Raw genomic sequence first — 12,845 nt, 5'->3', positions numbered from 1 at the left:
GACAGGGAGACATTTATCTCCAGCACCAGTATCAGTAACTCCTGCTGTCTCCCCGATTCTTTACACTAAATCCTGCGATCCACAATTTTTTGAGACAGTCAACCTCTCCCCTCTTGTTGTTTAGTTGGCAGAGGAATGGACACCACCCAATTTAGCTCCAACGAATTTTGACTTTAACATTTGCAATCCTAGAAAAAAATATTTAACTGCCAAAGCCAGAACAACAGAATATTTGTATATACAAATCATTAAATCTACTTCTTATATACATTTGTACAATGTAAAAATGACCAAATGCTTATAATAGATAAGTCTTTTCCAAACCTCAAAGTATATATTATACCCTTTGTCTCTCGAGGCAAGATTTCTATTGGGAGATAACGAAAACACTTTTTTGCTTTCCCATCAAAAGTCACGTAATGCATTCTTTCAAGAAAAAGGACAGAACTTACTGGTCACATTCAGAGCTACAAAACGAGTTCCATTATTTAAAAAACCCATAAAATCATGGTAGTATTAATATTGGACATATATCTTTAAGAGGAGCCAGTTGAGAATCAAATCAAATCTCACTTATAAAATAGGGGCGACAATTGCCAAACCCGAAAGCATGTTAACTGCAATACTTGATAAACAAGAATCCAACTCATACATTCTGCATGCAACTGCAAAGACCCTAACTATTACATCATGTGCATCGGTACCAGCAGGCTGGATGAAGGGGCGGTCTGTCAAAGATTTGACCAACATGCACACAAGCATCGTACAAATTCCTATAGAGAACACTCCTTGTCCCTCTTGGAACAGTTATCAGAACACTGTGCCTTTGTAACATGATTTATTACAAGCCTGGACAGATGATAAAAGTATTTATAAACAGTTTGTTTCTATATAGAGAAGCAAATAGAAACAATAATGGCCACTTAGTGCAGGGACAAAGACAGACAGACTGACAGAACAACGGGAAAGAAGGAGAGAATTTTACAAAAAGTACCCCCCCCCCCCCACTCACCAGCAATCTAGTCCACACCAATTATTTACCATGAGCAGAGGTAAATATCCTGGAAGTGACAGTGCTAGCAACAAGTATTTTTTCACTTAGTTTTACTTTCAGTGAGAGTTTTACAGCACTTGCAACACAATATGGTCATATAAAAGTGCCCAAGGTTAGAGGTGTTACAAGAGAGAACAAACACAAATAAAGGAAGAGCGATCAGGACGATAGATGTTTGATAGGAAAGAAAGAGCAAACCACACCAGAGCACCTGCCAACCACTCGCAAGGGTTGTTTCACAAATTCAGCATACATATATAATGGATAAACTGGACATTCCAGACAACTATACAAGATATTTTTGAGAAAAGATAACCTTTCCACCAAAGATTCCCAGTGTCTGCTGGTCAGCTTGCACAAGCCCAACCTTAAAAACACCAGTCAATGACAACTTCCCCCGCCATTGTTTTTCATTTTCAGAGTTGACTGACTGACTGGTGTAATGTTTTACAGTAACATTAACACAATTTAAACCACTTAGGAGGCAGGCCAATTTGATCCTGCCCCTCAGGGCCAGCCTGAGCTGAGTGGGGGATATAGCACCACAGCAGACAGACTGATAGGCCTACCTGATCCAACAAGTTCCCTGCTTGTGAATCGAACTCACATCTTTCGTGTGCAACAACAAAGAGCCAGACCGTTGCATCATAGACACCAGTTGTTATCAGTGTTGAGGCACAGGGCAACCAATACAATACTAACTACACTCTCATAGATTACTAATCTTTTCAGCTGGATTTTCACTTCAGAGCACTATGCATAGAGCGTGATTAACTCCTAATGTATACACCACGGCAAGTCCAAAAACAGTCAACTTGCACAGCTGGCTAAAACAAATGCACATTTCCCATTATAAGTCCTTTCCGAGAAGGGGTCTATGTACAAGCACTACCCAGGGCACTGGGAGACTAGCTGCTCAGGACATGTTCTGAAAGCATTGCGATAACATGAGGAAGGCACAAGATGGAGATGAGCCACTGAGAGAAAGCACAGAATGTAACTGCAAAGACTGAATTAAACAATGAACGAATCTGGCATTGGGGGGGGGGGGGGGGCAAATCCCATAGCCCAACATGCTTCAGAGAATCCCACAGCTGAACATGTTTCAGAGAATCCCATGGCTGAATGTTCATCTAAGCATCAGAGAATCCCATAGCCAAACATGCTTCATAGTTTAACACCCACATCAGAGAATCCCAGAGCCAAGAATGCTTCATAGTCTAACACCCACATCAGAGAATCCCACAGTTTACCATGCACATGTAACAGAGAATCCTATAGATTCACATGCACATCAGAGAACAGTCATTAACCTTTAGACGGCAGAAATCAACTGTCTTCTCCATACAGCCAGGACAACCCCCCTCCCTGATACAAGTCAGGCTGTAGGACTGCACAAATACATCTCGATATCAAGGTGAGAGATTACATTATTGCATTGTATTTGAAACAACTATATGTAACACAAGACAAATTTCTAACATCAATTTTACACATTCTGAGAAATTAGTCAATTTCTTTTCGGGGGTATTTGGAAGCCGACTGCACAATTGTTTCGAAGGGTAGCATAGAATATCAACTTTATACATATTTGTACTTATAACGATTGACCTTAGGGAACGGGCAAGCCAAGCAGGAACTGGGGGTAACGGTAAAACCCAAGGTAAAAAAACATGGATCTAAGGTCATATCTATGAAACGATAGCACTGTATTCTCCAAAAGCCAATATGAAGAAAACAGTTGCCCCACTCAGGTGGGCTACATGTACTATTTAGTAACTCTAAGAAAGCCAATGCCGCAACTTCAACCACTCGTTCAATTTGCGACTTTACTTGTACTGGCCAAGACAACTTAACTTTTAATGGCACCTGCATCAATTTCAGGATAATATTAACCTGAAAGATATTTGTTCTGTACAAACCAATTACAAGGAGAAAGGGGAATAGAGGTAGAGAGAGGGAGACAGAGACAGAGGGAAACAGACAGAGAGGCAGACAGATGGAGAAATCTTAACAAGGGCCACTTATCAATCTTATTATCACACTTGGAGCCGATTAACAAGCTAAATGATAGATGAAAGCAAAAAAATCTAGATTGACTGCTACCTCCAGAATTCTTTGGCCACTGCTAGTTTTCAAATCAGGAGATTCCTAGTAAAACCTGACATAAAAACCAAGCTGCTATATAAAGCAAAATGAAGCGATGGGCCACTACAAAGGACAAAACTCACTATATCTGAGCATTCAAGATCAGAATCAGAATGACTATCATAAAAATAAAAAGTCTCATCTGTTGACAATGGTGTGACATGCAAAATACTACATTAAGTAAAATGATGGACAAACTGCACACAATTTTAATTCATTCTGCATTTTACAGCTCTCTTAATACTTTTAGGTCCAATATAAGAGTCAAATATCAAGTCGTGCCCTTTAAAAAAGAAAGGCAGATACTACCTTTCGTAGTAAGAAAGGTAAGGCAGACCGGACGAGAGTACTAAAATATCCCGGGGGGGGAAGAAATATAACTATGGAACAGTAAAGAATCATATGCCAAAGTGAAAACAATTCAATAAAAGAGTTTGCCACACATTGGGGCCTATCAGAGACACTTCCCAACCATCTGTGGGATAAATATGGACAACTAACTAAAGGGAAAGAAAATGTAACAGTATTGAAAAAAATAGCGCAGAGCTATCGATATTCGGCCTGAATTTTTTTTTAAAAACATGGTAAAAGAGAGAATGGTAATGACAGGGGGACTTGCTGAGTTAAAAAGAAGAGAAATAAGTCTCTCTGAGACCTTGAGCAAGAGAGCAGAATGACAGACAGAAAGAGCAGAATGACAGACCGAAAGAGCAGAGGGACAGTGATAAAATGAGACCTAATAGCTGCACCAGTCATGCCCTCCAACCACAAGTAAATGCAAAATTTGCAAGGGGATGGGAAGGCTTTTCCAGCTGTCAAAGCTAAGACATCCCCAGGGGACGGGCATAGAGAAGAGCACAGCTGAGCATACGGCTGGTCCACAGCAAAAGGTACAACAGATTTTCTAAACATCGCATCAAAACAAAGCATGAGACACAGCTCCATTACAAAAATATCATAAAACAATAGGCCTATATATCACACTGTGATACATAAAAATACACTAAAATTGTATCTAAGACGTACAAAAATGTACAAACTTTTTTTTGTAAATAAGCTGTTAGAAATGACAACAACAACAACAACAACAACAAAAAGGTGGGGATGACAAAGGTCTTACCGTTCAGTTTCCACCAGCTTCCAAAACACTCTACAGTTTTCATAAGGATAAAAAAACTGAGTGAAAAAAAACTACAAGAATTCAACCAGGCACACAAGCATTCACAAATAAAAAGTTTGTATGTGATCGATCTATTGTTGTTGTTTTTTTAATCAATAAGGAGTCAACAAAGCAACTGCTCAGTGAAAGACTCCGTCATATAAGTGTGTGCCTAGAGAAAGGTACCAAAAGTCGCCCCAGACCGTTTCGAGCTACAGGCTGATAATGACAAAAATCACTTTTTGACCAAAATGTGTTTCCATTTTAAAAAATGATTGATCCACTATTTTTTTACAATGTGCTCGAAGGGTTTTGTTGATCTGACTTCTAAATATTTTACTTTGCATCATTTTGAAGGTAGGGTATAATAAAAACAAACAATGAAAACTGCTTTTAAAAGGTGTTAAAATCTATTCTTGAAACACATTTTCTCTTCCCTGTTATGTTACACCGTTGAATTCCATTCATGATATTGATGTCAACTGAATGCCAAATTGGAAATGAATTTTCCATGAATAAATACATTTTAGAAAATAGTTTAACTTAAAAGTTTGTATGTGTTCTCATGTTTATTATTTAACTTAAAAGCTCATTTACCCAAAATTATATTTTTATACCCTACCTCGCAAAATGAGCAATATCTCAAAAACTTCTTCAGATATCTAAAATATTCAAAGACCTCTGTGTTTAGCATTGAATTTCCTACAAGGTACTACCCTTAACTCAAAATGGTCAAAATCCGACTTTTGGTACCTTTCTTTAAGCACACACACATGATATATCCCTATTCCAAATGGCATATGGCGGAGTTTTACACTAAGCAGTCAAAACAAGTCCACAGACTAGAAGACAAAGAATTCAACCGACCAATGACTTCACAGAAACTTACTCTGTAATCAGATCTATTTGTGGCTATCTAGAAATTGAAACTTCTGCATCGATATTAAAAACTGCCGGCCTGCCTGTATCATACGGTCATGGTAGTGATTCAATTCTGAGTCCCCAAGGAAAGGGTTGGAGCACCCTGTAAACATTCAGAAAAACCTACTATTATGCCTAGAACGATATGCAGCAATGCTCAGTTCAATACAAACAAAAGGCCCTTCTTCGAACTCAGTTCTTACTATCTTTACATCCATTCCAGTTCAATTTATACAAAGAGCATTTCATATCTCACTTGACATCCCCTCCCTTGGTTCTGTCGCAGTCTTCGAACCAAGAAAAGAAATAGTAGAGCAGGAGTGAAAAACAACTCTGCCTGCCAGCCCAGTCAGTGAGGCTCTTGCCGACTATTTTTATATTCGTAACTTTTATATTACATACTTTGACCATGACAGGCCCATATTGCTCCAGCGTTCAAAAGTGGCTCACCAATGAAACATGTTGCACACCCCTGAAATAGAGCAAACAGGAGGCAGCTCCCTACTTATCTCCAATGATCATTATATGGATCAACAATTCAAGACACACAGTCTACTCTCGCCTTACCATAGGCATCATTAAGCATACCATTGCCATTTTAAGTTGTTTCTTTTTACAATGTACAGAAAAAAAATAGGGAAAGGGGGAGGGAGGTAAGGCATGTGATATATACAGTTCACTATTCACAGGTTACTAACATTTCATTCCCATGTTATATTTCGATTTGATAAACGATAAAATTGGATATTGTACAGTACAAATAACATCACACTTTGTGTGCCCATTTTCACGCAGAAAAAAGTGAATGGGAAAGTGAGCGATACAAGAAAAGAAAAGAAATAGAGAGAAAAACAGACTTTTGAAGAGCAAAGGAGGTAGACAGGGGCAGAAAACACAAAGATTTGCAATAGACAGAAACTATAAGTGAATTTATGTCACAGAATTTTTAGCAGTCTTGTTTTGAAGCAGTCACATTGTTCTGAATACGCAGACAGCTCAGGGAGCGTTAGTGTTGTCAATGACTGCCTGCAGCCCATGCAGTCTGCGTAAGAGCGTGTAGGGCAGAGCCAACCTCTTGGCCGGACTGTGCACCGAGTCATCACGATCCACCTCCAGGGCGCGCTTACTGGCCGGTGTATTGGCTTTGATCATGCGATTGATTGCTTGCAGGTCCTGGATAGGGTAGAGAGAGAGAAAGAGAGCGAAATACTACAAGCTAAAAAGCCTTTATATGTCATCTGTTTGAGAAGTACGTTCGGCTTAAATTCAAACACACAAACAAAAAACAAAAAACTGGCGTGTCTGAAGTCTAAGTAGAAAGTGAAGTACCACAAAACAAAATTCAAAAGGGTACAGAGGAGTTCTGAGCAAAGAGCAGAACATCTCCACAACAACTTGTGTAGACGCTCTTACAACGGTCATTCAGTGAACCTAAATAGTAAAACTGACAGTAAGAACAGGGATTGGGGTGGGTGGGTGGGTGGGTGTGTGTGTGTGAGTGTGTTGTTCCCCATAAAAATTCACAGTATTTTCCAAAAAATGGATTTTTTTCAACTTCCTGCTCTGCTGCTGTATTTTATTTCCTGTTTCTTCATGAAAGACTGAGTTAAGCGCAGATCTATTCTTTTAAACTGATTTTTGTTATTGTAGAGAAGATTCGCATCGTTGACAACAAATGCAAAGCCAAGTTGCCGAGAAAGCTTAACTAGTTTTAATTAAAGTTTTGAGGCACTTGCAACACAATAAGGGCATATAAGCACCAAAGATTAGTTGAGGTGTTACAAGAGAGTAACAAACACAAAAAAGAAAGGGGAAAGATCAGGAGGATAGGTGTTTGACAGGAAAGAAGGAACAAACCATACCAGAGCACCTGTCAACCACCCACTATCCGCGTGCGGTTCGTCACAGAATCTAATGCTCTCACAAAGAGGCCAGATCGAAAGCTCTCTGAGAGGTGGGAACTGTTATGGTATTTTGATAAGACATGTTGATCATAGATATAAAAAAATATAAAGAAACAGGGACGCCAGGCCAGAAAAGGCGTTAATATATTTGAATTGACGGTAGTGTACACTGAATTTTGGTGAAGCACATACACTTTATGAGCCTGTGTTATACACAGAACTTTCATGAAGCACAAAGACAATTTAACAGTCATTTAATGCAGAGATAATGTAAAGCAGACAGTCAGAAACAACAAAAGAAGAGAAAACAAGTAGGACCTACCAAGGGTGCCCTCCATCCAACCATCTGCAACCTTGAACCGTGAGACAATGAACACTTTGAATTTACGTAAGAACCATGGCAAACTAATCGTCTGCAAGGACAAATAAAAACGGACCCATCCACTCACCTTGGAAGGACTGCGGTTGATGCAGTAAGTCATGCCCCCTGTGGCATGAGCTGGGACAGGCGAGCCAGCATGATGGGGAGAAATAAACAGCGAATGGTGGCTGGACACTCGCCGGGGGGACGACTGCAGGCAACGCACGGCCGGCAACGGGGACAGTTTGGGGGTGTTCTGAGGAAAAGAAATAAGTCGTGCTAAGGATGGATGTGTTGCCACAATACAAATCACTACGTAATGCCAAAATAGACATTATGATATAACGCTACAAAGGACAACATGGGATGCACACGATATACATCACGAAATGCCACAATAGACATGTCATACTACAATAAAAATCATGGACTGTCACAATGGACACCATATAATGCATGTGTGTTTTTGCATAAATTACCAATCAGCGTTAACATAAAGCCACAGTAGACACCACGTGATGCCACAATAGACATTATATTATGCTATAAGACCATGCCTTGAACTTCACTTACAGAAGTCTCTCCAACTTTCTCCGCAAAGCGCAAAGCAAACGACCGGATTTTCTTCAGGAAAACCTGAGGAAAAACAAAGATACATGATCATGAGAAACCCTCAGTACAATATGAATATTACATATTAGACATTATTAGTCTTTTATTTCCACTCACAAATTTATCAACCATAATCAAACACATGAAATTCTAACATTCAATACCGACAGATCGTTTACACTATACTTTCAGATACAAAAAAAAGGAAAAATTAACTTTACTTCAGTTTGCACAAGTTAACTCGAATCCAATGTAGGCAGTGAATGAGCGCTTATACACTATCCAAGACATCCACCTAAGTTTCAGCAGCAGATTATAGCATTAAGAACAAACTTGAGTAAGAGCGAGAGCGAAAAGGAATATTCTAAATTGTGGCTGAAGTGGATTTAAAGGAACCATACACAAGAACACTGATAAGGCCATGTGCACACTTTGCCTCAGCGCCTTGAATATGTCAAGAAGTCAAATGGGATCTACTAAAACTGTCTTTCAGGGGATCTCTGTAGACTTTCTTTTTCTTGTTTCTTGAAGAAGACAGCCAACACTAAATACTTCGACCTACCAAGCTGTCATTAATGTGTAGTTAGTAAATCAGAATGATAACAGCAACATTTTGCAAGAAAGACAATAAAAAAGCGCATCCAAAAACAAAACAAAAAATAGAAGGAATAAACCATACCAAAGCGCGCAATAAGCTCTCAAATAGTCGTTCCATTTTTAGAAAAAAATCAAGAGCTTCATAACTACAGTCAAACCTGTGTAAGACGGCCACCCATTGTCAAAGAGAAAAGTGGCCGTATAAGAATGGTGGCCGTCTTAGGCAAGACTGATCAAGATGAAGAAAACAAATCATTCCCATCTGAAGTCCCAATCGAAAGTAGCTGCATTGTTTCTTGTTTTTGTAGTTGTTGGTTTGTATTTTTTTTTTTTTTTAATTTCGTTGCTGATTTTGCTCAAGAGTGACAATAAAACGAAATGTATCAGACGAGGAAGACCGAGTACCATGTTAAAACAAACACATGGGTCTCCACCACTCGGAGAACGAGTGACGCGTTCATGTTGACATCCATTGTTTCTTTGTTACAGACTGGGTAAACAGTGACCACTCATCTCACTTACTATTTGTGTATGAGTCTTGGGCGGGGTTGATGGGTTATGAGGGATCACATGCTCACCAGCAGCTGAAAATTGGTACCTATTGGTCAAAAGTGGGAAGGGCCTACCCAACATGATCGGTTGGAGGGACTACCTGACAACAACGACAGGTGATTGAATTATGACAGCTCGCCCACAACGCCAGGGGCCAGTGCACAATTTATGACAAAACGTAATGGAGTCACTAAGGTGGCCGTATAAGACAGGTATTATTGCTTAGTGTGATAGGGGTTGTGTGTTAAAATATGGTGGCCGCAGCCGTGTTGGACAGGTGCCCGTTTTACACAGTTAAATTATATAGAAAAAACGCAAGGGGGAAAATGGAAAGTGGCCGTTTGTAGAGTGGCCGTCAGAGCAAGTTCGACTGTATATGCATAATCAATTCAATTATCAAAAAGCCTAAAACAAGTACTGGAATTACCAAAATCAAACTCGTAAATAATTTGGAGACAAAGATAATAGTTCTGGTCAGGTACCCACCCGGTTGTAGAAGTTGATCAGATCACCTCGTTCCTCCTCAGGGTCAAAGTCAGCGCCACTGCCCAGAAAACGAGTTGGGGTCGGAGGCTGGCTGCCGGGGTGTGGCTGAGGCAGGGTACTTGATGACCTCACAGGGGGCTCCCGCTCTGTACAGAGTTCAAGCCACACTTACATGAAACTGCACTTTGTCAAACATAAGAAACATTGGGTTAAACATTACCTGTTAACTGGTGATTTGTTTTATTTGTTTTAGTAAGAGTTCGATGATGAAATTTGCGACACAATTAGGTCACGTAAGTGCCAAAGATTAGAAGTTACAAGACAGGAACAACCAACAAATAAGAGATTTTGTTTTGTTTTTGTAAAGTGTTTTACGGCGCTCGCAACTGCATAAGGTCATATGAGCGCTCGGGACACACCTAATATTTTCAGTTGGTAGGAAATTTTGAATTTTGCCTGGGTGGCGGCCGAAGCCTACTCTTATCGATTTTAGACCACCAAGGGGTCTTTAACGTGCGCAACTTGCACACGGGCCCTCGGAAATTTTTCTCCCTTGTCCGAGAAGGCTAGGTGTAGATCTTTCCTACCAGAAGATCAGGGGTGTGGCTGAAAGACAGCAGTAAGAAGAAGCGAAGGAGTAGCAATAGAAAGGTTGCAGAAAGAATCAGGAGCCCAGAGTAACGGGCAAAGGGGGTGAGGGGGTGGGGGCAGAAAGAGGAGACGAAAGCAGACGACAGAACATTGTTAGAGAGCAGGAAATGAGGTGAAAGGAGACAAATTTAGAGAAGAAAATTTTTCGGTCGCTACCCGGATTCGAACCCAGGACCTTTGAATGAGAGGCCAACACCTTAACCTCTAGGCCACGAGAGCCCCCCCAAATAAGAGAGATAAGGACAATAGACGTTTAAAATGAAAGAAGGGGCAACCCACACCAGAGCACTCACCAACCACCCACTCCCGCTCTGTACAAAGTTCAATAGACACTTACATACAAATGTGCTTGATCATGTAAAAGAAAAGAGTTGGATTAAAATATACCTTTGAACCGGTGAGTTTTGAGTAAACAGAAGCACACTGGTATCGGTATAAAAACAGTCATTTAGGGCTGAGAAAGAGCACGCCAGAACAAACAGACAAAAGCAACAGAGATAAAATAAAAAAGTATGACCAAGCAGTGGCATCCTCTGATCATCCTCTTTTAATCATCACTACAACTAAGGTAATAAATAAACTTTGAGGGTGGATTACAAAACAAGTGACTCTGTGTTACATCACGACTATTTTTGAAAGTAAGGATCTTGCCTTCTATGAAACTATACCATGTAACGATCAAGCAATAGCAGGTGTAGGAACGGCAATATCAAAATCAAACAGAATTCAAGATTGTCTCACTCAACTACATTTCCCATACAATGACACAATTGATAAAAAAGAATATTTAGTTGTCTACTTTTGGTGTCAATTATTTGATACAAAATTCTGCTGATCTGGCCATCACCCAAGCTGAAGCAGCAAGAATAAACAACACTCACTCTTATCCCGGTCTCTGCTGTTGGCCTCGGACCTCGTCTCAATGGTTACAGGTGACGAGGTGCCACTGCCTCCACCATTGCTTTTGCTGCTGTCACTGCTGCCCGAACCATGGCGATGGCGGTTTGAAAGCAAAACGCTACGGTACACCTGAGAAATAAGAAAGCAAATGCAGTTCCAAGAAATATGCGGGAAGCTAATCAACAAGTGTGTCATGTCAAGCTATTTTCAGGCTCTCGTCAATATTTATGCTTATGGAGTGATTGGTCCTATCTAAAAGCTTGTTCATTTGCCTTATTGTAAATGAAAAAAAATGCCCGTCTTGAGTAAAAGTTGAGAAATTTGCTACAGCAAAAGGTGGCAGTCGCCTAGTAAAATCTACTCAAACTTGTGTATTTAAATAGACATATACGGTGATGAGCCAAAAACAAACAAAAAAATCAACAAAGACTGCCAGATGGTAGGAACAATGTCGTTTTCTTCAATTTTATCATTCTGATGAGAGCCTGATTTCACCACGATGACACACAATTACAATGCAAATATCCAAATGGTGATTTTTTAATCCAATAAGAATAAATATACATATTTCTTTTTGACTTTTTAATGCTAAGAACAGATGTATTAGCTGCATTTTTATTCTCTTCTTCTTGTGCCCCTGCGACTAAAATCTTCGCCTCACAGCGCAGTTGATTTTACATACATAGCCACTTTCAATTCTAAAACCGCCCACAGATTTTTATCTTGCAAAATTTCCATTTGGAACCTCCAAAATTTTTCGACCTTAGCCAAAAGACATGGTGCTCGATCCCACCCACATGTCTTAAATTTCTTCCTTTCATCCACATCACTTTAACAAAGGCTGTTAACTGCCGACACTGTCTGAACGCTTACATGGCTTTGAGCCTGGGGCTGCAGTCTGTAGCACTTCATAATGTTCTGGAATGTCAGCGGACGCTCAGTCACCTGCACAAAAATAAAAATGGGACCTAGACAAAGGTAGCAGAAAAGAAACATGAGCAGTCATAGTCATGCCACATTTTCCAATTTAGAGGTGGGGCACTGACCCTGCTTGTTAGGAAAAACCTGGGCTGTGAGGGATACAACATCCCAGCAGAAAGACAGAAATACTCCATAAAATTCTCCCCACACAGGAATTGACCTCAAGTCTTCAGCAGGTAATGACAAAGCACTTAATCCCTGAACCACAGATTATCTAGAGGTTGCATCCTACTGTCACTAAACAAACCCATCAGTCACTCAGGCGGGGGGGGGGAAACTAAACAGCACATCATTGCTAGTAATAAACAACATGTTCCTTAAAACTATTATTTAAGACAAGGGACACATATCATCAAGATAAAAAGTATCATCAGTGTTTAAAATCCCCCACATTTCCTTCCCCCCCCCACCAATCAAATTGACATAGTTACATATCACAAGGATCCTAATAACTTTTATAAAATATTAAAATAGTGGGTCACAAGAGTGTGACAAACATACAAAAGAAGTAGAGGAAAA

The 12,845-nt window shown here is 40.0% G+C and overlaps 1 protein-coding gene across 4 annotated transcripts in view; it reads right to left on the bottom strand.

The window, feature by feature from the left end:
• Positions 1–5,679: 5,679 nt before the first annotated feature.
• The window catches only part of LOC101847133 (retinoblastoma-like protein 2), a 44,831-nt gene continuing 37,665 nt past the window's right edge, over positions 5,680–12,845 (bottom strand). For all 4 annotated transcript variants that reach the window (XM_013086406.2, XM_013086407.2, XM_005105317.3 and 1 more), the window contains 6 exons: positions 12,219–12,290; positions 11,327–11,474; positions 9,795–9,940; positions 8,121–8,183; positions 7,636–7,803; positions 5,680–6,455 (listed from right to left, as the gene is read on the bottom strand). In XM_013086406.2, coding sequence (XP_012941860.1) covers positions 6,279–6,455; positions 7,636–7,803; positions 8,121–8,183; positions 9,795–9,940; positions 11,327–11,474; positions 12,219–12,290 — 774 coding nt within the window. In that variant the 3' untranslated portion in view covers positions 5,680–6,278. The remainder of the gene's footprint in view (positions 6,456–7,635; positions 7,804–8,120; positions 8,184–9,794; positions 9,941–11,326; positions 11,475–12,218; positions 12,291–12,845) is intronic.

Source organism: Aplysia californica, unplaced genomic scaffold, assembly GCF_000002075.1.
Source record: "Aplysia californica isolate F4 #8 unplaced genomic scaffold, AplCal3.0 scaffold00464, whole genome shotgun sequence".
In the NCBI taxonomy this organism is placed as follows: Eukaryota; Metazoa; Mollusca; class Gastropoda; order Aplysiida; family Aplysiidae; genus Aplysia; species Aplysia californica.
The sequence above is the reverse complement of the archived record's forward strand: the minus strand, read 5'-3'. Positions and strand labels throughout refer to the sequence as shown.